The sequence below is a fragment of the Cavia porcellus genome, unplaced genomic scaffold (assembly GCF_034190915.1).
Source record: "Cavia porcellus strain 051 isolate PalLab524CR breed Dunkin Hartley unplaced genomic scaffold, mCavPor4.1 scaffold_23, whole genome shotgun sequence".
Taxonomy (NCBI): domain Eukaryota; kingdom Metazoa; phylum Chordata; class Mammalia; order Rodentia; family Caviidae; genus Cavia; species Cavia porcellus.
Genome location: NW_026947506.1, coordinates 41,662,057 through 41,685,248, shown reverse-complemented (window position 1 = coordinate 41,685,248; position 23,192 = coordinate 41,662,057). Strand labels below are relative to the sequence as shown.

The 23,192-nt window shown below is 41.9% G+C and overlaps 1 protein-coding gene across 1 annotated transcript in view; it reads right to left on the bottom strand.

Moving 5' to 3' along the window:
• Ywhag (tyrosine 3-monooxygenase/tryptophan 5-monooxygenase activation protein gamma) overlaps window positions 1–23,098 on the bottom strand; it is a 28,895-nt gene extending 5,797 nt beyond the window's left edge. Inside the window, exon 1 of the mRNA XM_003470113.5 lies at window positions 22,824–23,098. Within this exon, the coding sequence (XP_003470161.1) occupies window positions 22,824–22,910 (87 nt within the window). The 5' untranslated portion in view covers window positions 22,911–23,098. The remainder of the gene's footprint in view (window positions 1–22,823) is intronic.
• Window positions 23,099–23,192: the final 94 nt, after the last annotated feature.

Sequence of the window (23,192 nt, the reverse complement as noted above, 5' to 3'; positions counted from 1 at the left end):
TGTCTACACAGTACAGATAACCCTGGAGATGTCTCCCCCAGGCCCATCATGCGCTCATTGTCCTCAAAGACAAGCTGTTTCGTTTCTTTGCTTCAGTTTCCTTACTGTAAGACAAGGTCCCTGCCTCTTTCACAAGACTACGATAGAGTGCTCTTGATTCATTAACACGCTAGAAATGTGAACAAGTGCTTTTGAGGATACCCTGAGTATCTTTCCTTCATTTAGTCTTCACAAGAGGCACCTGCATTTCTTATATCACAGTCTCCTAACTCACCTCCCTATATTAGGTTATCTCTTCTGCGTTACCCTCCACTCCAGCCTGACACTTCCTCAGCTGCCTTACACCACTTCTCTTCCATGAACCTGAGTGTCAGCCTGCAAAGAACTCCCCAGAGTGGCTGGAAACACACAGACCTCTGCAGGGCTCTCAGGTGCTCATTCTATCACTAGACTCTGGCTTCTTCTTACTCTGGTGCAGATGTCCAGACCCACAATGCAACCTAATAACCGTTTCTGATGCCCAGAGACGCTTGAGTGCTTGAGGCTGTGGAGATCAAGTTCTGGCCTTTCCCCTAAATCATGCTGTCCTTGTTTCAAGAGCCAGAGGCTATTTAAAGGGCAACTGACCTCACCAGTGTGCAGTATCATTAGGTCCCCTCTCCTTGCAAAGGAGGTCTGGCTCCAGAGCTGCCAAGCAGTGATCAGTACTTACATAAAGCTTGTCTAGTTGCCCCAGACAAACTGCAACAAGGAGATTAAGAAATGCCAATACCACCTTTAGATAGAGTAACTCAAGCACATTTGGAACGTACTTGGGTATTTTCTGCCAATGAAAAACTAAGTTAGAGGGGAAAAACCTTTAGCTCTAAAAAGTTTGCTCAGGAGAATTTTCAGTTCCATATAGGGGACTAAACCCAGGAAATGGTACACTACATACATTTCTAGTTCTTTTCAAATTTTGAGACATGGTCTTGCTAAATTGCCCTATTTAGCTTCAGAACTTTTAGTCCTTTGACCTCAGCCTCCCAAGTAGCGGGGCACAAACCACAACACCTGGCTTAAAATTCCTTTAAAAACTTTAAATCACAAATTCAACTTCTTACTAGCTCAAATTCAAATTTCTATTAGGGACATAAGAGATAGTAAAAAGGACTGAAAATCTAACTCTCACCAAGTTTCAAAAGCAGAATTCCCCAAATCCCAGCTACTAAGGAATGAGGTTATTAGTGTCAAATGTTCTCCTTAAGAGTTGGCATGAAATCCTTTGTATGTAAGACTAGCAACTCTTAAGAGTCTTGGAAGATGACTTTCTGACCTTAAGTCTTAATATCAAGCCATTTAAAATTCTCCCTCAAAAAAAAAAAATTCTCCTTCAATTTACCTATCAAGAATCTTAAATGAGATTGGCAGTATGGCTCAGTTTTGGTAAAGTGTTTGCCTAGCATGCACAAAGACCTGGGCTCAATCTCCAGCAGGGGAGGGGGGAAAAACAACTTTAATTGTAATTAATGCAGTCTTTCATTATTAAACTTCCTAAAGGAAATATTCATATGATGGGCCTGCTGGCACACCTTATAATTCCAGGGCTTGGGAAACTAAGACAGGAAAATCAGCACAATTTAAGGTCTGCCTGAGCTACATAGTAAGTTGAAGACCAGCCTGAACTACACAATGAGACAAAAAAAAAAATCAAATAAAGCTCAAAAACTAAAATTAAGTATTCAAGATTACATGATAATTTATTCAAGATAAAAAAAAAACCTGACTAAACAGAACTAAAGGTTGACCCCCGCAACAAAACAGCAAGGACAGATCACCAGGCAGAACACAAAAGGGTTTTAGAGCAGTGAAAGGGATTCTGTGTATTATTATGGTACTAGCGGGTCATTACATACAAAACCCACAGACTATACAATGCCAAGTGAAACTTAATATAAACTGTAGATTTTAGGATGACACATCAATGTAGTTTCATCAGTTTTTATTTATAGATAGGAGACTGTCACATAGTTCAGACTGGCCTCAAACCTGCTACGCAGCTCAACCTGGCCCTTCGACTCCCAATCCTCCTGCCTCTGTTTTGTAAATGCTAGGATTACAAACATATGCCACCATACCCAAGTAGACATATTCAACAGATGTAATTCTGATAGAGGATGCTGGTAGGGAGGAAGCTGTTCCTCTGTGAGGAACAAGGCATATGGGAAAATCTGCTTTAAATCTGTAAGTGCTCTTTAAAACACTTATTTAAAAAAAAAGCCAGGTTTGGTGACACAAACCTGTAAGCTCAGCACTTGGGAAGCTAAGGCACAAAGAGCACTGTGAGTTCAAGGCCAGCATGGGCCACAGGTCCAAGGCCAGACTAAACTACATTTCTTTTTTGAGATCCTGTCTCAGAACAACAAAAACAAAAAAAGAGGCCATTCACAATACCGTGGCTCCATTATGCACTTTGCTGTCCTCAGCATCTGAAAGGCCCATAAAGCCATTAAAATGGTAAATGCAGTGGGATGCTATGTATGAACATCCTACAGTAAAGCCAGAAGAAACAAAATGACAAGGTACAGCTGTAAAATGAACCACTGCAACTGACGGAAGACACAGTTCCGCTGAAGTACACTTAATATGTATTCTACATGACTGGGTCTACTAGGTAGCAAAATTTGTGAAAATCATGTTTAGTTATGCGTGTGTAAGTGAATAAAGTACCTTAGAATGGCATCTGAGAACTCGGATTTTGCGAAGGGTCCTTACCAACCCCAGATAAAAACGGCTTGTGTCTTCTCAGCTGTTTGCAAACCGCACGGTCTATGCCAAATTCTAACTGGAGTCTAGAATTTTGGCATGTGCCAAGCTGAAAGTGCCTACATGACCAGCCCCAGTAAAAACCATGGGCCCTGAGTCTTCAACGAGCTTCCCTGGTTGATGTCATTCATTCCTCACTTGTCACAATAAAATGCACCCTGTGTGATCTCCCAGGACTGTAAAAACCTTGTACCTGTTTTTTCATTCAATGCACCTTTTCCATTGCTGACTGAACTCTGCACATGCATACTTGCACTCAATAAATCTTAAGTCATGAGCACAATTGCATGTTGAGTCCTAGCAAATCACTAAACCTGAGGGTAATATTGGGACCTCCCAACATACATTCATTCTAGAACATTTGATGTGTATTAAGGTCTCATAACAAGGTAAGAAATACTCAAAAGGTCACTACATATCAAATTAACTCACCAAACATTCATAGAGTACCTCCTATGCATGTCACACTGTACCATACTGTGCTAAGGATACAAAAAACATATATTCAAGGTACTTAGTCTTACCAGGAAACAAAGCAATTCATTCACATTATAGTATCAGGTATTGTTCAGGTAACAAAACTACCTGGAAAAATGGAGAGATTTTTAACTAGAACGTAACAACTTCAGTTGGGTTTTTCCAGTAGCTACCATCTTTGATAGAAATTATGCACAAAGGAAACACTCCAGGAGAAACTATCTTTACTTGTCCAAGAGTCATGAAGAGTCATGAAACATCGTAGCATATTCAGGGCCAAACTCAAGGTCTCAGAGAAGAGAGAACAGATCAAGAACCAAGAATGGGGGTTCTCCAGCCACCAAGCCCTCTGTCCTTCCCACAACTACTCTAAAGTGACTAAGTACACTCATTTATAGGTGACTCAGAAAGTAAGACTCCCCACCAAGTCACACAACACTCTCACTCAGCTGAGTACAGAAATAAACTGTACTCTTCTTGCTTTCAATCTTCTGTTTTCTCTGATGTAGATACTGCCAACCACCACACAGAAAGGGTCAATTTCTCTAACACAGAAAGGTTTCCAAAGATCAATCAATAACAAAAAAATAGCTAAAAGGAATGGGATAATCCAAAGAAAGGGTTGTAGGATGTGCCTGACCTTATTCACTGCAAATGTTAACCTTCCTGATTGCCAGAGCTTACAATTTGATGACTCACAGTAAAGGTGATGGTATGTATGGGTGAGGCACTCTCAACTGTGGCTGGGAGGTATAGGGTGACACCACCTTGACATAGGACAACTCCAAATGACCATGAAAATTACAAAAGTACAAGCTAGGCCTGGTGGCGCATGTCTGTAATCCCAACCCTTGGGAGGCTGAGGTTGGAGGACCAGTCAGAGCAAATAAATGAGCTTGGGACCAGTCTGAGTTGTATGGCAAGACCCTGTCTCAAAAAAAAAAACCTTGGGCCTCACAACCCTACCATGAAAAACCAACTCACTTTATTCTTTGCAACAGCTAAAATGATCTTCAATGGGATACTACTGAGACTGTAACACACTCATAACAGCATCCTCGATAGTTATAAAACTATTACTTAATCATTCTACCGTATTTCTAGAAAGATCTGGAAACAGACTGGCTAGCAGATGAGGTTGTTGACTAAGCTGAAGTGTCATTTTTTTCTCGTGCCTTTTTTTTGGGGGGGGGGGGATTGAACGCAGGACCTCATGATTGGCAGGCAGGCCCTTATATGCCACTGAGCTTAAATCCCCAGCCCTGAAGGGTCATTTATCAGCAGTACCTATTCAAGAAATGCTCTCCACAACTTACAATTCATATCTGCAGTTGGTTTGCAAAAAGTCCACCCCTAATTATCTCTAATTCTACTTTCGGGTCCTATGACAACTCCATTCATTACTTTCCCCAAAAGTCTGCTCTAGTTTGTCAGTACCCCTATGCCTATTTAGATACAGATTTCAGACCTCACCAGGCTACTTTCTGAACCCATCAGACAAATGAGAGCTAGTATTGGAAATTACTAAGTTTTTAAAACAAATTTACTTTTATAGAAGTAAAGATTTTCCCACAAGAAAACTCAACAAACTTGTATGTGAAGGTCACTGAATAAACAGTGGTGAACTGCAGCAGATTTTAAAAACAGCTTATTCATTGAAATAATATTCCATATTCCTGAGGCTCAGGACAGCCTCACAAAGCTGCAGGAAATGGGCCCCCGTGTCAGTATCATGCAGGTGGAAAAACTGCTAAGCTTTTACTATGCATCTCTCACCTTCTCACATTATTATAATGTGTGATCACACTCCACTCCATCATCTGAGCTTGGTCACATGAATCACCAGTGAATCATGATGGCCCGTCCTGTAACAGTCACTTGTGAGTATCTGTTGAGTGACTGAACCTACACTGAATGTGCCCAGCCCCAGCTGTTTGTGAAACTTAGCCTAATCATCCCTCCCAACCCTGCATGCATCCCTTGCTCTCCAGTGCCTGTGTGCTTTAACAAATTCTAAGTGAGCAGAGACTCAAGGGGTTTGATGTGGGGAATGTGGCACCCCCTCAGGAAAGTCGAGCAATACAAGCAAATACTAACAACGTATTCTGGACCACCAAACTAACTTGTGAAAAAAATCTCATCAAGCTTAATGAAGACTCAAAGCTCCGTGTATTCAGCCTCACAAATGCAGCAGAGTGCAGCCAGCACCCAGTGCAACACACAGCTGGACCTGGGGCTGAAGCACAGAATATGAGGCAAGTTCACTTGTCCAGATTCACCTGCTGCTCTCGTCGGCTCTCAGCATTATCAACAGGACACATCGAAAGGCTCTGCAACTCACTGAACTTTGAATCAGGAGGACCTCATCAGGTCTCTTGAAAAAAACCCAATGTCTGGTTCTGTATTTCTTTGTCTAGTAAGTCACGTAAATAACTCTATTCCCAAAATTAGGTAAAACAACATTAGTTCAAAGTATCTTTTTTGGGACCCAGGAATGTGGCCTCAGTGGTGTAAGCGTCTGCCTGGGCCTGGCAAGCATGAGGTCATGAGTTCAATCCCCAGTCCAAAAAAAAAAAAAAAAGAAATCCCTTTTTTGTTTTAAAGGGTGTTTTGTTTGTTTTGAAACAAGTTCTTATTCCGTAATTCAGGCTGGCCTTATCCCAAGATGGTCTCAAACTCATGCCTATCCTCCTGCTTCAGCCTCCCAATGCTAGGATTAAGAGTGATGGGCCATGTCTGGCTTAAAGAGTATAGCCAAGGGGCTGGGGATTTAGCTCAGCGACATAAGCACCTGCCTTGCAAGCAGGCAGTTGTGAGTTCAATTCCTGGTACCGATTAAAAAAAAAAAAAAAAAGGGGTATAGCCATGTACTGACTTTGTATTAAGTCTCTCCCAGTCAAAGTCAAGTTTACTTTCTACAGGATCACCAATTTACCTGTGTTCAGACCTCTGGTTCCAATTCCATACTGTAACAGTTAAGTGGTCTCAATGATAACTTATTCTCCCAACAAACCCTGGACCCTATCCAGTCATTCACTTTTTTTTTTTCTTCCTTCCTTTCTTTTTTGGTATAGAGCTCAAACTTACCTCACATTTGCCAAGCAGGCGCTTACACCACTGAGGCAAATCCCTGGCTCCAGTCATTCACTTTTTTTGGTTTGTTTTTTGAACCAGGGATTGAATTGATGACTCCACACTTATGTTGCTGAGCTAAATCCCCAGCCCAGTCATTCACTTTTAAAGTCAAACACAACCTGCAGTAATTTGTCTTCACCATTACCTGTTCCAGAATCATCATCTCTTTAGGGTTTATTCCTTTTCAAGTCATCAAGATCCATCAATTTGAGCGAGGCTTGATGACGCACACTTGTAATCTAGTCCTTCTGGGTGGCTGATGCAGGCAGACTAAAATTCAAACCCAGTCTGGGGGACTTAAGGGATTTAGACCCTATGTAGTTCAGTGGTCCCTAGGCTCAATCCCCAAATACTGCCAAAAAATGCAACTATTGTTTTGGAGACAGAGTCTTCACTATATATTCCACGTTGGCCTAGAACACATTATATGTAGCCTAGGTTACCCCTGAATTTGCCAAGATTTTCCTCTCAAAAAAAAAAAAAAAGGATTTTCCTCTCTCAGCCTTCCCAATACCGGGATTACAGACATAAACCACCATGCCAGCATTTTTGTTTTTACAACACTGGGCACTGAATCCAGGGCATCACACATGTTAGGCCAATACTCCACCTCTGAGCTACCATCCTCAGCCCCTTTTAATTTTTACTTTGAGACAGGGTCTTGCTAAATTGCCCAGGCTGACCTCAAACTCACAATGATTCTGTTTCATCCTCCTGAGCACTGAGATTACAGGCATGCCTCATCATGCCCAGTTTTGCATTTACACTTAAACCCAAAACAATCAAACTGTTAGGGAATGAGAGAGAGGAATGAAAACTATAGGTTGCCCGGAGTGGTGGTACATCCCTGTATTCTCTAGCACTGGAGAGGCTGAGGCAGGAAGATCACTGCAAATTTGAGGACCAGCCTGGGCTACAAAGTAAACTCAAGGTCAGCCTGAATTGCATTGCAAGACCCTGTCTCAAAAAGGCAAAAATAGGGCCAGGGGTTTAGCTTAGTGGTGTTAAGCGCCTGCCTGGCAAGTGGGGGGTCATGAGTTCAAGCCCCCCTACCAAAAAAACAGGCAAAAACAAAAGCAAACCTACAGGTTGGAGTTACTACAAACTGCCTGGCAATCCTTGTTTAATGCCTCTTCTGAGGAATGGGACAGCTAAATAAGGCAATATGAAGGTCTTTTTACAATGGGACTATTAGGGCTGGGATTTAGCTCAGTGGTTCAAGCACTTACTTGATAAGTACGAGGTCATGAGCTCGATCCCTGGTACCAAAATAAATAAATAAAAGAGAGACTATCACTGCCTGAGTGCCTAGCAAATTCGCTCTGTGGATTTATTTTCTTTTTGCCTTTTTGAGTGAGATAGGGTCTCTATATGCAGTTCAGGCTGGTCTTGAGTTCACTTTGTAGCCCAGCCTGGTCAAACTCACAACAATCCTGCCTCATCCTCCCAAGTGCTGAGATTACAGGGGTGCATCACCTTGCCGGCCCCCTGTAGATTCTTATGAGTCATTTCTATTTCCTGCATATCTACTCTCTCTTATCAGCCCCATTAACAGAGTCCAAATTTAGGTTTAAAATACGTGATGCCCTCAAAATCATGGTTCTGGAAACGTGTCCACACCTATTAACATTTCTTTAGTCTTTCCTTCCTGCTCAGCCCACTACCATTTTAACCAACTGTGTTAGCTTTCCATCACTGTGACCAAACTCCTGACATAAACTAGAAAGGACCTAATTTCACTACCAAATTTCAGTCCAGCATGGTCTAGTTCCACAGCTGTGACTGAGTTAAGGCAGAACACGATGGCTGAAGGGCGGTGGGGCCACGACACAACCAAATATAGTCCCTAAGGTCACGTCCCCATGATGTGATCCTTTGAAATTGGCTGTATTTTCTAAATTTCCATCTCCCACACCATGATCTTCTCTGTGGATCACTCCACTGCTGATCATGAGGTAGAGCCTCCATGATCACCTTTTGAAAGCCCCACCTTTAAATACAAAACTTTTGGGGATATTCTGATCTAAAATAAACCGTAACACCATTCTAAAATCATCACCAGCCAGGCAAGTGTGAGGTCCTTTGTTTGATTCCCTGTACCAACAAAATTTAAAAATAAGTTAATTAATAAAATTTTAAATGTTAAAATTAAATTTTAAAAATAAACCAAAAATTTTTAAAAATTTGAAATAAAATAAATCATCACCCATGGGCTGCAGATCCAACCAGTAGTAGACCACTCTCTAAACTATCCAGATGGGTTCAAACCCCAAGCACTGGTAAATAATCACCCAATGCCTTCCTACTTCCAGTTTCTTTATCTTCATCTTATAGTTCAGAGCTGGAGGTATGGTGTAAGTGGTTAGAGTGCAAGGTCCTGACACAATCCCCAGCACCCACCTCTGACTCCTCAAAGAAGACAGAGAGCCTCAGCGGCATAAGCGCCTGCCTTGCAAGCAGGCAGTCATGAGTTGGATTCCTGGTACCGATAAAACGAAAAAGACCAAAAAAAAAGAAGACAGAGCCAGGCATGGTGGTACACAGCTGTAATCCCAGCACTCTTAGAGGCAAGAGGATGAGACACTGGGTAGGGAGGAGTGAGAGCCAATGGAATTCTAGAGGGGTAGGTAAGGTTACTTATGAGAAAGATCAAGGAAGATACCTCGAGGGAGGGAGAAGGAAAACAGATGATAGAGACTAATAATGCAAGTAGAGCGTGGTGCTACACGCCTATAATCCCAGCATGCAGGCTGGCTAAGGCAGGAAAATTCCTGAGTTCCAGAACAGCCTGGGCTACCAAGTGAATTCAAGGCCAGCTTCAAATACATAGTGAGACTCTGTCTCAAAAAGTAAGAGACAGACAGACACACTAATCCAAGTAGATCAGAGGTTTGAATCGAGTCTGGGCGATTTATCCCCACAGAAACACCCTAAAAATCTTAAAATCAAAATCTTAAAAAAAAGGAAAGAAAGAAAGGAAAGAAAAAGAAACAAATGGAGATGTAGCTCAATACTAAGGCACTGGGTTCAGTAACTCAGAACACTGGTCACTCACCTTTTTCTGACATTCCCTTTGTTACCAACCCTTCCTGCTTTTCTTCATATATCAATAGTCTCCCTTCTTTTCAGTCCATTTACTCCATCTTCATCTCCCTCCCTCCCCCTCCCCCACTTTGGTACTGGGGACTGAACTCAACCTCGCACTTGCGGCAAGCACTTATGCGATTGAGCTAAATCCCAGCCCCTCTGGGGATTTAGCTCAGCAGCATAAGCTCCTGCCTTGCAAGCAGGCAGTTGTGAGTTCGATCCCTGGTACCGATAAAAACAAAAAAGGCAAAATAAATAAATGAATCAATCAATCAATCCCAGCCCCTGCGACTCTCTTCATAGTTGCACATTTTGTTCTCAAATCCTAATTTTCCCTAGGTGATCTTAATACATACACACCCACACCCACTGTCAACTACTACAGAGAAGTCACCCAATAAAATATCAATTCTGTGAGTGCCAGGGATGTTCCACCCTTCAGTACTTGGGCCAGCCTGGATGGTAGTAGGGTCCTGTACAGTACTTGATGGGGGAAAGGGGATACTCCTGGGGCTCAAATCCAGAGCCTTACATATTTTAGGGATATTCTCTACTACTGAGCTCCCCAACAGGCTTTCAGTAATTCCATTGTTTTAAATCCCTTCCAAGAGTAATCTGCTACATTTCCCCTAACTTGATACCTGTCCCATCATTTTCCTTCCTCTCCTATGTGCCCTCATCCAGGTACAGTGTTCATCCCTTAAGTCTAGACCCCTGGATTAGATTCTCCATCATTAATCAGCTCTATCCCCTCTCTGTCTGGAAGTCCTACTAGCCAATGTCTATGTGGCTGACAGTGATCTGTCTCTCCCAACATTTAAATTCCAACCCTCTTCTGCCTGAAGTGACTCTCCAAAGCTTAAGAAAAAACCCAAACTCCAGGAGAACAGGCTATTGATCTCTTTAGACCCACTTCCTGCTCTGTTCTCACTTACTCACCACTGCAGGGCTCCCTATAGGCAGCTTCTCTTCTGCAGCCTGAGGCTCAATGCTTCCCTGCTTCAGAGATGGCCCTTCTTGCAGTCTTTCTCTCTTCTGGACAACCCCACACCTTCAGGCATCTCCTCTTAAGAAACCTTCCCAAATACCTAGTACAATGTCCTCCAATTCCACACCACTCCCAGCTTGTTCTCCTACAAAACTCAAAAGTATTTTTTTTTTTTTTTTTTTGGTCTTTTTCCTTTTTATCAGTACCAGGGATTGAACTCACGACTGCCTGCTTACAAGGCAGGCACTTATGCCGCTGAGCTAAATCCCCAGCCCCAAAACTCAAAAGTATTTTACACAAAATACAAAAAACAAAACAAAACTGGTGCTGGGCATGATGGCACATCCCTGTAATCCCAGCACTTGGGAGGCTGGGGCAGAACTGCCACAAATTCAAGGCCAGCCTGGGCTACACAGTGAGTTTAAGGCATATGGAAACTACATAGTGAGACTCTAATTAAAAAAACAAATAGGGCCTAGATTTAGCTCAGTGGCATAAGCGCCTGCCTGGCAAGCGTAAGGTCATGAGTTTGATCTCCCGTACCCCACAAAAAAAAAAAAACAAAAAAAAAAAAACAGAAAAAAAACGACACATCGCAATCAAAGGACTGTCCTAAAAGGCAGTATTTATCTTCAGACTATAAAGCATATAATCTCAAATCTCAAAGTCAAATGAAACAGAAAAATTTTATTTTATTTTATTTCTTTTTTTTTTTTTTTTTTTTTTGTCTTTTTCGTTTTTACCAGTACCGGGGATCGAACTCATGACTTGCCTGCTTGCAAGGCAGGCACTTACGCCGCTGAGCTAAATCCCCAGCCCCCAAAACAGAAAAATTTTAAATGCAATCCTCTTAAGGATTTTCCCCACGTTTCTGCAAACAATAGAATATATCTATTAAAATGAACAAAACCAGATCAATTAATGGACAAAAAGATCACCAGTTTACACTCTGACTCCCTTTTGAAAGCTAGTTAACTTTTTGAAACAAGATCCTTAGCTTTAAGGGTAGGTTAAAAAAAAAAAAAAAAAAAAAACCCAAAACTGATTCAGTTCAAACCATAGGGAAAAATCAAACAATTTTATCTGTAAAATGGAAAGACCATCATTATTAAATTTATGAAATTACATGGGAACAGTAAATAAAAATGTTTCCAAAGATAACAGTAAAGGTCAAACTATGTTGGGAGGAGGGGGACAGAGCTAGGAGTCAGTAAGGACTCAGGTGAACGCTTCCCACTGCCCTCCAGCCCTAGCCCAATACACGTTGTCATGTTTTATCTACAGTGCATAACAAAACTTCTGCCTTCTCAAGACATTAGTCAATGCAGAAATCTACAGAAGAATTCATACCGAATTCTACACTTTCCTTTGTTTGATCAAAGGCTAGAAATGCCCAGCAAATAACAGTATTGACTTAAAAAAATTCTTTTTTTTTTGTCTTTTTCATTTTTATTGGTACTAGGGAATCGAACTCACAACCGCCTGCTTGCAAAGCAGGTGCTTATGCCGCTGAGCTAAATCCCCAGCCCCGACTTAATTTTTTACAAGACATTAACACTTGCTAAAAGTGTTGTCATCATTTATTAAAAAGAGCAAGCCAAATTAAAGGAAAAAAAGACCAAAAATGCAATAGGCTGCCACAAATTCAAAATAAGAACTAGTAATAATTCATTCGCATAAATAAGAATCTGTGCACCAGTTTTAAATAACTAATGTTAATAGAAAGGTATTTTAGGCAAGTTCTAAAAACTCAATCTGCTACTTTACCAAATTGTTTCTCGTTACTCAATAAATATTTCTAGATGGAGGGGTTAGCCAAGGAAAGAAAGGAGAGATAAAGAGAATTAAGATGTGTTACACACATGCACCAAACTTCCTAAGATGAATTCAATTATTATATACACTGCAAAAACATAGTAATAAAAATGAAACTTAAAAAGTATTAATAAAACTGAAAAACAAAAAGATAACATAGCCAAGTGCTTTAATTTAACCTTAAACTATTTCAACAAAGGAAATAGGAAATCTAGACTAGGGATTTAGCTCAGCAGCACATGCGCCTGCCTGATAAGCACAAGGTCGTGAGTTCAAACCCTGGTACCAAAAAAAAAAAAAAAAAGAGGAAATCTAGTTATCCTAAGAACTGTCAAAATGATGAAAAATATAAATTGTAAGTATACCCTCCTGATACGTGATATTTATTGAACTAGTCAGCTCCATCTTTCTGAGTATTGATTCTAACCCAGGCTGTCTGGGAACAGTTAATTAGCATGGTAATGTATCTGTATGCATGCGCACACGCACTCTTATAATGCCTTTGAAATAAAAATTATATTAGAAATAAGCTTAAAACAGTGTTAACTTTGTTACCAGATTAGTGATAACAGCCAAATGCAGCAGAAATGCTCTTTTAGAAAAGGAAGCTAAACTAGGTATAGTGGTGCATGCCCATCTATACTCCCAGCACTCTAGGAGGCTGAGGCAGGATGACTGCAAATTCAAACTCAGCCTGGACAACTTTGCGACTGTTAACGAGTTGTGTCTGGATGTCTTCCCATGCAGTCACAGGTGCGGCTTTTTCAGCAATGGATGAATCTAGAATGTGTGATTGATGCATGGTGCAAAGCTAGGATTAAAGGGTGAGTGATTACTGAATCACTCCACTGACTGGTCTGGCACCACCCTAATCCCAGTAGCCTAGATATAATATAAGGGACAGAAAGAGGCTTGTCCATTCCTTGTTTTTGCTCTTTTCAGTCTGCTATGGACTATTTCTCCTTGGTGATGCTCCTCTGCTATGTCAATCTGCCTTGGAGCCAGCAGACTATGGGCTTAAAACTCACGCAAACTATGAGCCAATAAACCTTTCCTCCTTTAACTTGTGGGTGTTGGATATTTTGTCTCGGCAACAAGAAAAGTAACTGAGCTAGTGACTTAGTGAAACCCTGTCACAAAATTTATTTTAAAAGGGCTAGGGATGTAACTCAGTGAGGACCTGGCTTCAACCTCCAGTACTGCAAAAAGCACCCCCCAACCACCCAGAGCCAAGAAAGAGGGCCAGAACAGCCCTGCAAGAGCAGAAGGTTCACCTCATGTACTGCAGTATCATCATCCTCTCTACCTTCTCACAACCCACAAAGACCAATGGATCGCAGCACTTGGATGTCAAGTGAGCACAAGCACCCTTCTTAAAGTCAAGGGAATAAGTAAATTATCTGCCATCTGGGTTAAATGCCTTAGGTAAGAAACTACGCTTTGAGGTTGCCAAATCTAAATGTAAAGGATTTGGTTGGTAATCTGAGCATCTGTGGTGAGTAGGGGATAATTTTAGGGAAACAAAAAGCCATCTTCCAAAATGGTAAATAGAGCTGAGGATACAGCTCCTTGGCACAGCAGCTGCCTGGCAAGTTGTGAGTTGGATCCCTAGTACCAAAAAGAGGGGGAAAAAAAAAAGGTAAATAATCCCAGAGGGCCAGAAGAGCAAGACAGCATGCAGCCACCATAAGACTGCAATGTGCCGAAAGTGGGAAAATGGGGGTGGGGGTTAGGGGGGGTTCCTATTCATCCTCACCTTATAAATTCCTGGTTCCCACCAAAGGAAAGAAAGGCAATTGTTCCAACACAAGAAACCTTAAAAGGTGAGACAGAGCCTTGCTTCAAATAAACTGGCATTTGAGGGTGCTTGTACCTCTTTTCCTTGTTTTCAGACAGGGCTTACTATGTTGTGTGGCCTGACCTTAAACCAGGATCCTCCTGCCTGTTCCCAAATACTGGGATTACATGCCTGTGCCACCACGCCCAGATGACCCTGTTTCCTTCACTGAGTAAGGTGATTTAAATTCTGATCCCCGTGTATGTACTACCTACTCAAAAGACTGAACTTTTTCAAAGCTTTTAAGAGATAAAACTATTATTAGTAATACTGAGTATTAACCTTAAAAATTGCTTACTTTATGGCTCTATCAGGCTGAACTCTCCTGATCTTGAAATGAGATCTAGTTAGTATTTGGATGAGAGAACACTTAGAACAACACAAGCTGTGAGCACTGAATATACTGAAATGCACACATATATAATCCTAATAATTCCACTTCTGGGTGTTTAATATATAAAATTTTTTGATGCTCTAGTCACAAAGATATTCATAGCAATATTATTTATTTATCAATCTAAATTTGGAAGCAGCCTAAATGCTAATTTTTTAAAAAATTAAACCAAGTGCTGGTGGCTCATTTGTAATCCCAGTTTACTCAGGAAGATGAGGCAGAAGATCCCAATCCAAGCAAATAAACAAAATCCAACCTAAAAAAAGAAAAGAAAAAAGCCAGAAATATAGCTCAGCAACACAGCACCTGTCTGACAAGCACAAGATCCTGAGTTTGATTCCCAGGACCCCCCACCCCAAAAATTTGAGACAAGGTCTCACTTTGTAGTGCAGACTGACTTTGAACTCACTATGCTGCCCTGAGCTTGCAATAAGTCTCCTGCCTCAGCCTCTCAGGTGCTAGAACTGCAGGCATGTGCCACCATTCCAGGCCCTCAAATATTTCTTAAAATGTTGGGCATGCCAGACGTAGTGGTATACGTCTATAATCCCAGCACTCTGGAGGCTAAATTTGAGACCAGCCTGGGATACAGTGAGATCAAAGCCAGCCTAAACTGCAAAGTGAAACCCTATCTCAAAGACAAAAAAAAAAGGCTGAGTCCCTGCAATACCAGCACTCGGGGAGGCTGAGGGAGGATCATAAATTTAAATCTTGTCTAGGCAATTAATGACTTAGATCTTGGCCCAAAATAAAACTGCTGGAGATTTGCTAGAGAATAGTACAAAGACCCTGCATTCAATCCTCAGAACCAAAAGAAAAAATTTAAACTAACCTCTACAAGCTTAGCGGTTGGGCATTGTGGTACATGCATAGAATTCCAGCACTTGGGAAGCTGAGGCAGAAGGATTGCTGCAAGTTTAAGGCCAACCTGAACTGCACAGTGAGGCCTTGCCTCAAAAAAACAAAAAACCCAAACAAAGAAAGGAAGCAAGCCAGCCGACAAACAAGCACCACAGACAACCTTTACTAGATGCAGGATATTTAAAATGTGACAGCTTAGCTGACCTATGGATAATTCCTTTCTGAAAGCTAAAGAAACCAAAAAGATCTCCATGGTGTCAAAAGAAATCTGCATTTAAAATCCTTCCTCAGGTGGATGTGGTGGTACCCACCTGTAATTCCAGCACTTGGGAGGCTGAGGCAGGAGCATCATTGTAAATTCAAGGCCAGCCCAGGTTACAAAGTGACCTGAAGGCCAGCCTAAACTGCATAGTGAGACTCTGCCTCAGAAAGACAAAAAAAAAAAAAACTTTCCTCTTGTTGCCTTTTGGTCTCCTTTCTGTAGGCTGCAACCACTACTTTCTCACTCAGCTAGGGAAGAGACAGTGGTCGCCGACTGCTCCTCAACTGCTGCCCACAGATCTCTGGCCAGCCACAGCTCAGTCACCCATTCCAGATAGCAGATTACAGAGAGGAAAATTCAGTACTTGAGTCTCACTGATCAAGTGTGGCCTCAGGTATCTCCAAAAATGAAAAGAATAAGAACAAGTGGTTTATTTGGATTTAAGGGTAGAGAGTGGGTCTGAGACATTGTCTTGCCATGTTGCCCAGACTGTCCTTAAATTCACAGCTATCTTCCTGCCTCAGACTACCCAGTGCTAGGATTACAAATATGTGTCACCATATCTGGTTTTGGATTTTTATTTTTAAGGTAACGGTGACTTAACTCAGGGCCTTCACATTTTGCTACAACCCCCTTTCCTCTCATCCTTACTTTAAGACAAGGTCTTGCTCAATTATTCAGTTGCCCAGGTGGGTTGCAATTTGCAATCCTCCTGCCCGAGCCTCCCAGAGTACTGGGATTACAGTACAAATGGGTCTCAAACTCAGAATTCCTCCTGCCCCAGCCTCCTGAGCGCTAGGATTAGTTACGTGTGTGCCACCACACCTAGCTCATCACCACTCAAATTTCAAATTTACAGGATTACAGGTATGTGCCATTATGCCCCACATGGAATTTTATTTTACACTGCATTGAAGTATGTGTCTACAAAAAGGCCAGGTTAGAGGTTGAGGCAGGAGCATCACCATGAGTTTAAGGCCAGCATAAGCTATATAGTAAGTCAACTGAGACCCTGCCTCCAATAAATAAGTAAATGTATGTATATATGTTCGCATGTGAGAATATTCTTTTGATACAAGATCTTGCTACGTACGTTTCGTAGGCTGGCCTAGAACTCTTGGGTTCAAGTATTCTGTTCAGTTGCCAGAGTAGTTAGGAACACAGGCAAGTATTACTGTGCCTATTTTTTTTTTAAGTTTTATTTATTTATTTTTTGTCTTTTTCCTTTTTAATCGGTACCGGGGATCGAACTCAGACTGCCTGCTTGCAAGGTAGGTGCTTATGCCGCTGAGCTAAATCCCCAGCCCAACTGTGCCTATTTTTGGAGAATCTTGTTGATTGCTTTGGTTTTGAGATAGGGTCTCACTGTAGTCCACACTGGAGTGGAACTCAGCATTGCTTGTCTTAGCCTACCAAGAATGCTGGGATCACAAGTGTGTGCCACCATGCCCGGTGGCACTAGTTTTCAAAATTTGTTAGCAAAATCAAAACTTCAAAAATTTCTACAAATGCCATCTTTAACAGGATGGTAATGTTTCATAATTCATGTAAGTAGCTCCCAAAATAGAATTTGAGAAGTTAACTGCAAAACAATTATGAAAGGAATGTCTATAAAGAGGTTGACACAGTACTGGTAGCTTTATGACTCAGAAAGGCAATGGAGCTGGCCCCCATAGCTAGCGACTAGACTATGGGGCAAAGCTCTAAAAACAGAGCTTTTAAACAAGGCAAAAAAGAAGCTGATTTACAAAAAAAGATCCCTCCCTTTGTCCATTAAACATAAAAAGTGGTCTTTTCTTTCTTCCCTGTCCCACAGAACCTGCTAGGAAGACATCATTAATCAGACCCCAGTAAGGTGAGGGCTGGTGGAAAACTGGGGGCAAATTATCAGGTGGCACCCCAGCAGCCTCAGGAGCCCCCTGGGAACCATAGGGAGTATTTAACACCTTCCACTGGCCCACCATCATCTCTGATGGTTCCGAAGCTGGGCTTGAACAGCTCTCTCAGTGTGTGGCTCTCTTTCAGTGTGATGTTCAGGAGGGACCATAACCAGTGGCAGAGAAGTCATTTATGACTGTTGGCCATGGGGCACCAACAGGGGCCCTGGGCAGAGCAGGGGCAGCAGCAACCAGCAACATTTCCAAACCTCCACGTGGCTAATGGTTTGTATGAATTTCAAGCAAACTGCTTTTATTTATTTGGGGGAACATCATATGGCTTTTAAATTTAACTCTTTTAAACAGAAATACAAAACAAAACTAAGTTTCTTTTTTCAATAATTTACACAGAAGGGCTGGGGATTTAGCTTAGCAGCATAAGCGCCTGCCTTGCAAGCACGTGGTCGTGAGTTCCATCCCTGGTACTGGTAAAAAAATAAATAAATAAAATAATAGACAAAGGGATAACCAATTATGGATGGCCCTGTGAGCTGCTGGAGACCCTTCATTATTACTTTCCTACACTGAAAACATGTTATAAAATCAGTCAGTATAGTTTAGACCAGTCTTGCTTTTTAAAAATGCCATTTACTCATTTTCTGAACCAGACAAAAGTGATAGCTGTGGAACACCATGGAATGTACTCAATCGTATTCAATTATACATTGAAATTTTATGATACAACTTTCTAATCTTAATAAAGACAATTATGTTCTCCAATAGTTTTTTTGTAATTTAGAACCTGCCTAAATTAATGAGGCTTCACCCAGTAGTACTAGAGATTAAATCTTACCCAGGGTCTTCTGTTAATCCGGAGGACTGTACAAAGGATTTATACTTGGCAACATCATTTAATTAACAATGATACAAAATTTTAAGATTTTTATTAGACAATCGGTTATGGTGATACCTTCCCGTAATCTCCAGCACTAAGGAGGCTGAGTCAGCACCATCCGGAGCTACACAGAGTTCAAGAACAGCCTGAGATACATACCAAAGCCCTGTCTCAAGAATGTCCTAATTTTGGGGCGGAGATTTAGCTCAGTGGCATAAACGTCTGCCTTGCAAGCAGGCAGTCGTGAGTTCAATCCCCAGTACCGATAAAAAGGAAAAAGACAAAAAAAAAATAATGTCCTAATTTTAAAAAAATTAATATTTATTTCAGTATTGCAAAGGGTAGCAGAAAAAGCAAACTTATGGGTCCCTCCACCCCAAAGATGAGATCAATTCAAACTGCAGGACTTAGAATGTAACAGTTGACAGAAGTCCACTTCATAAGGGTCTAGAGATATCATTACTCCATTAGTGATAATGGCTATTGATCTAGCCTCCTGGAACAGCTGGCAGGAAAAACAGCATTTCAGATAGTAAGAATTTTAAAATCTATTGATTCCACTGGGCAGATTTGTTTTTATACATAATTATGATAGTCTTCTGCCAACCACACCCCCAATACCCATTTAAGCATGCTTAGCCAGGCTTGGTGGTGCACAGCTGTCATCTGGGTACTCAAGAGGCTGAGACAGGAGAATTGCTGCAAGCGTGAGCTACAAAGTGAGTTCAAGGCCAGCCGGAACTGCATAGTAAAACCCTGCTTCAAAAAAAAGACAAAAAAAAAAAAAGTGCTTAACCCAGCAACTTTAAGGAAATTAGGAGTCCAGAACCTCTTTCCCTCTGAGGCCTACCTATTTAGAATATTAACTTCTTGGGAGGAAATTAATTAAAAGCCAAAGGACAGGACAGTTCCAGGGTCCCAACTTACTATGGAACTATATCCTGAGCCTCCCAGTGAGTACCTGAAACTACCACAGTCACAAACGCTTTACATTTCCCCTATAGGAATGTAAGTGTTACAAAGTTTAATCTGCAAATTAGGTACAGTAAGAGATTAACAGAAAATTATGACAATAAAATATAATAAAGGTTAAGACTTATGAACTGGGCTGGGGATATAGCTTAACAGCACAGTGCTTGCCTGGCAAGTGTGAAATCATGAGTTCAATACTCAATACCAAAAAACAAAACAATCAAACAAAAAAACAACTTATGAATTGCTTATTTCTTGAGTTTTCCATGCAACTATTTTCAAGACCACAGGTAATTGAAACCAGGGAAGCAAAGATGTGGTTAAGTGGGAACCACTGTATTGTCTACTAAGAGGGGAACATTTCTGCATTCATGCACTTTAATGACTTCTCTTCCGTTTCAAAATATTGTACCACACATTATTTCTATCCTGGTCACTGAGGTATGCCATCACTCTGCACAAATCATAATTTGATTTCACGAACTGTAAATAAATTTTAACCTTCACACAATCAGTATTTCACTTTTTTTTTTGGTTGATATTGTCTTACTATGCAGCCCAAAGATAGCCTCAAAACTCCACAGTGATGCTTCTGCCTCTACCTACTGAGTGCTTGGGTTTACATGTATGGGTCACCATACTCAGCAGTACTTCAGCCTTATAAGAGAATTCAAGAAGCTGGCATGGTGGCACACACCTATCTGTAATACCAGCACTCGGGAAGCTGAGGCAGGAGAACTGTTTCAAGTTTGAGGCCAGCCTAGACTACACAGCAAGACCTTACCTCAAAAAAAAAAAAAAAAACCCAAAAAACTAAGAGATCCAGAGTTTTCTTCATTTTCTTGACAAATTCCTTCTTCCTTCAAATAGGTCTTGATTTGTAATTCAGGCTGGTCTTGAACTCACCATGTAGTGTGCCACCATGCCTTGCTTCTGACTGATTTTATTTTACTTATTAATTTTGGTGCTGGGGATTGAACTCAGGTCTCACACATCTTAAGCACACACACACTATCACCACCAAGCTGTATCCCCAGTGCTAATGACTTTCTCACAGGGGAAGTACAGCTGTGTAAGACGTTACCATTCTGCACACCTACTACATGTTCACTTTTTTCAAGTGGTATTATCACTCCACTTTTCAGATGAGGAAAGTGAGTCAGATGTAGGCTTATTTCCTCAAAATCACAGAAAACAGGTTTGAAAAACAAAAGGTCTTTATTTTAGACACTATGATTTCCTCCATACTTTGTCAAGAAGCAGAAACAAAGCAAAAAGACAACCTTCCCAAATCTGAACATAAAGTGTTTTATAATAGGTTTCCTTCCCTAAATTGGCCCAGTCAGGAGGTCATTAATTTTTTAAGGTTTACATTCTGAACTGCCAAGTAAATTACCTGAAAAAACCCCAAATGTACTATTTCTGTGCTATAATTGTATAAAAATTCTATTTTTGTTCTCTCATTGCTCAGTTTTTGAAGGAGATAAACATTTTAAAAAATATGGAAAACTTTTGTAAGAAAACTAGAACTAAAGTGGTGAAAAAAGGCTTTTCTAGATCACTGATTTGCATGTTGAGGGTAAATGAAATTCTAATTTTGGAGACCAAATCCTATCTAGTGAAGATGAAGCACTCAATTCTACCTGGCTCCTCAGTTAATTTCTGCATTACCTTGGACAAATGCCATTGCAAACTCCCTACCAGCCCTTAGGTGCATTGCAGCCACTGTGTCATTGTGTGTGACATCACTGGGTTGCTATGGATCTAGGTGCGAGGTCACTCGGTTTCTCGTGAAACTAGAAATATGGGAAAATTAAGTCTAAATAAAAAACAGGAACCAAATATGCTATCTACAAAAAACCCAATTTGTGTAATTTGCCTATGAAAATGATGTAAAACTATGGCAATATTTCAACACAATTCCCAATTTCAGAACCAAAGCTCTTCCTTAATAAGATAAAAATCTTTAAGGTAATTGGTGGAATTATGAAAGCTTCAGCACTGTTACCTGCTCAGAACTAGTAGTTATTCAAAAATTTAATCTGTATTATTGTTTCAGTTAAAAGACTTTAAAATGGCAAAGTACACTGCATCCACTTCACATAGAAGATGCATTTTAAAACCTTTGTTACATAAGACAGGAAGTTAAATATTAAGATAGTGGGAAACACTAGATTAATGCTTCTAGTTTCATTTTATAATATTCACTACTTTCCCCCCTCCTCTCATTTCAAACTGGTTGCCAAACCATTAGATTAATGTAGTGTTACTGACAAAATGGGAGCAACACAGGCTGGAATCTGCACCCCAGAAAAAATGCGACAACTGGTGATTAGTATTCTCTTTTTATCAGCATGAAGATGCATTTAGCTCAAAAAATAAAGCTTCGGATATATGTAATAAAACAAATTTAAAAAAAAAAATTTTTTTCCCCTTTAAAGTAACTCCTCCCAGCCTCCACCCAGTCTAGGCTCTCTGCAATATGACAAATGCAGAATCTTCTGGAATGACTTGATACTGCCTCCCACCACCGCTTTGTTTGCATTATCCGATCAGACAGAATATATTCTTTTTAACTTTAGGAATTTCAACAGACACGTGCCTGTATTCAGAAAAGAAACAGCATATGTCACAAACGAAATCAGTCGGCTAAATATCACGACCTTTATTTTAAAGGCAATACCTACCCTTTTCAATACAAAAACGCTAAACGAAACGAAATGACAAGTGAAAAACAATCAATGGAAATGCTAGCGAGACAAATGTCCCCCTCCCTCCCTAAAAAACCCTAGAGGATTTGCTTTGGGGAAATGGAGAAGGGGAGCCTTTTGTTAAGAAAAACGTGAGCCAGGTTTCGATTTTGCACCACGGATCCCAGGTTTTCATGAGAGCCTACGTTTTTCTCGGGGAGGTTCCTTAAAAGACCTGCCAGGAGAGGGAGTGGGGAAGAAGATTGGGGGTGGGGGGTGAAAAACCGGGAGACCTGCTGAGTGAATGGGAAAGGCGCCGCCCAGACACCGGAGAGAGAAAGAGGAACCGCATCCATGCGGTCCCCCGCCCCCACGCCTAGGCCAGGAGGAGGGGAAGTGGGGCACAAAGGATGCGCACGGCCCCCGCTCGGCTCCCAAGCAGACCTGAGCGCCTGAGACCCGGCTTCTGAGACCAACCCCGCAAGACCCCGCCCCAGCCAGAGCACAGGGAGGACCTCGGAACAGCGCCGCCAGGCCTCAGGGTCGCGGGGAGAGGCCGCGTCACCGCCAGGGCCCCTGCTATCGGGACCCTCCCCAGTCCCTTCCCTGAGTGACGTGGAGAGGCCACCTGCAGTCCAACAGGCACCGCGCCCCTAGGGCCTTCCGCGCTTAGAACCGTGTCTCGGGAGGGGCCCGGGCGAGGCGGGGGGAAGGGAGGAGACACTCACGTTCTTCATGGCCGCGGCCATGTCGTCGTAGCGCTCCGCCTGCTCGGCCAGTCGGGCTTTCTGCACCAGTTGCTCGCGGTCCACCATCTTCGCGGACTGGGTCGTGCCGGAGGAAGAAGACCTGGATGGCCTGATAGGGCTTAAGGAGAGAGGCTGCGGCGCGGCTGGAAGCCCGTGTGTCGGAGGGACCGACCCACGAAGCAAGCGGCAGAAGCAGAGGAGGCGGCACGAGGTGCGACCGCGGGACCCGGCGCGAAGCGGCTGCGGCTGCTGTGCGTGCAGCCAGCGGACAACCCCCTGCAGCCCCGCCCACGCCGCGTGACGCAATGGCAACGCCTACCGCGCGCCCCGCCCGGACCCTTCCGCGGC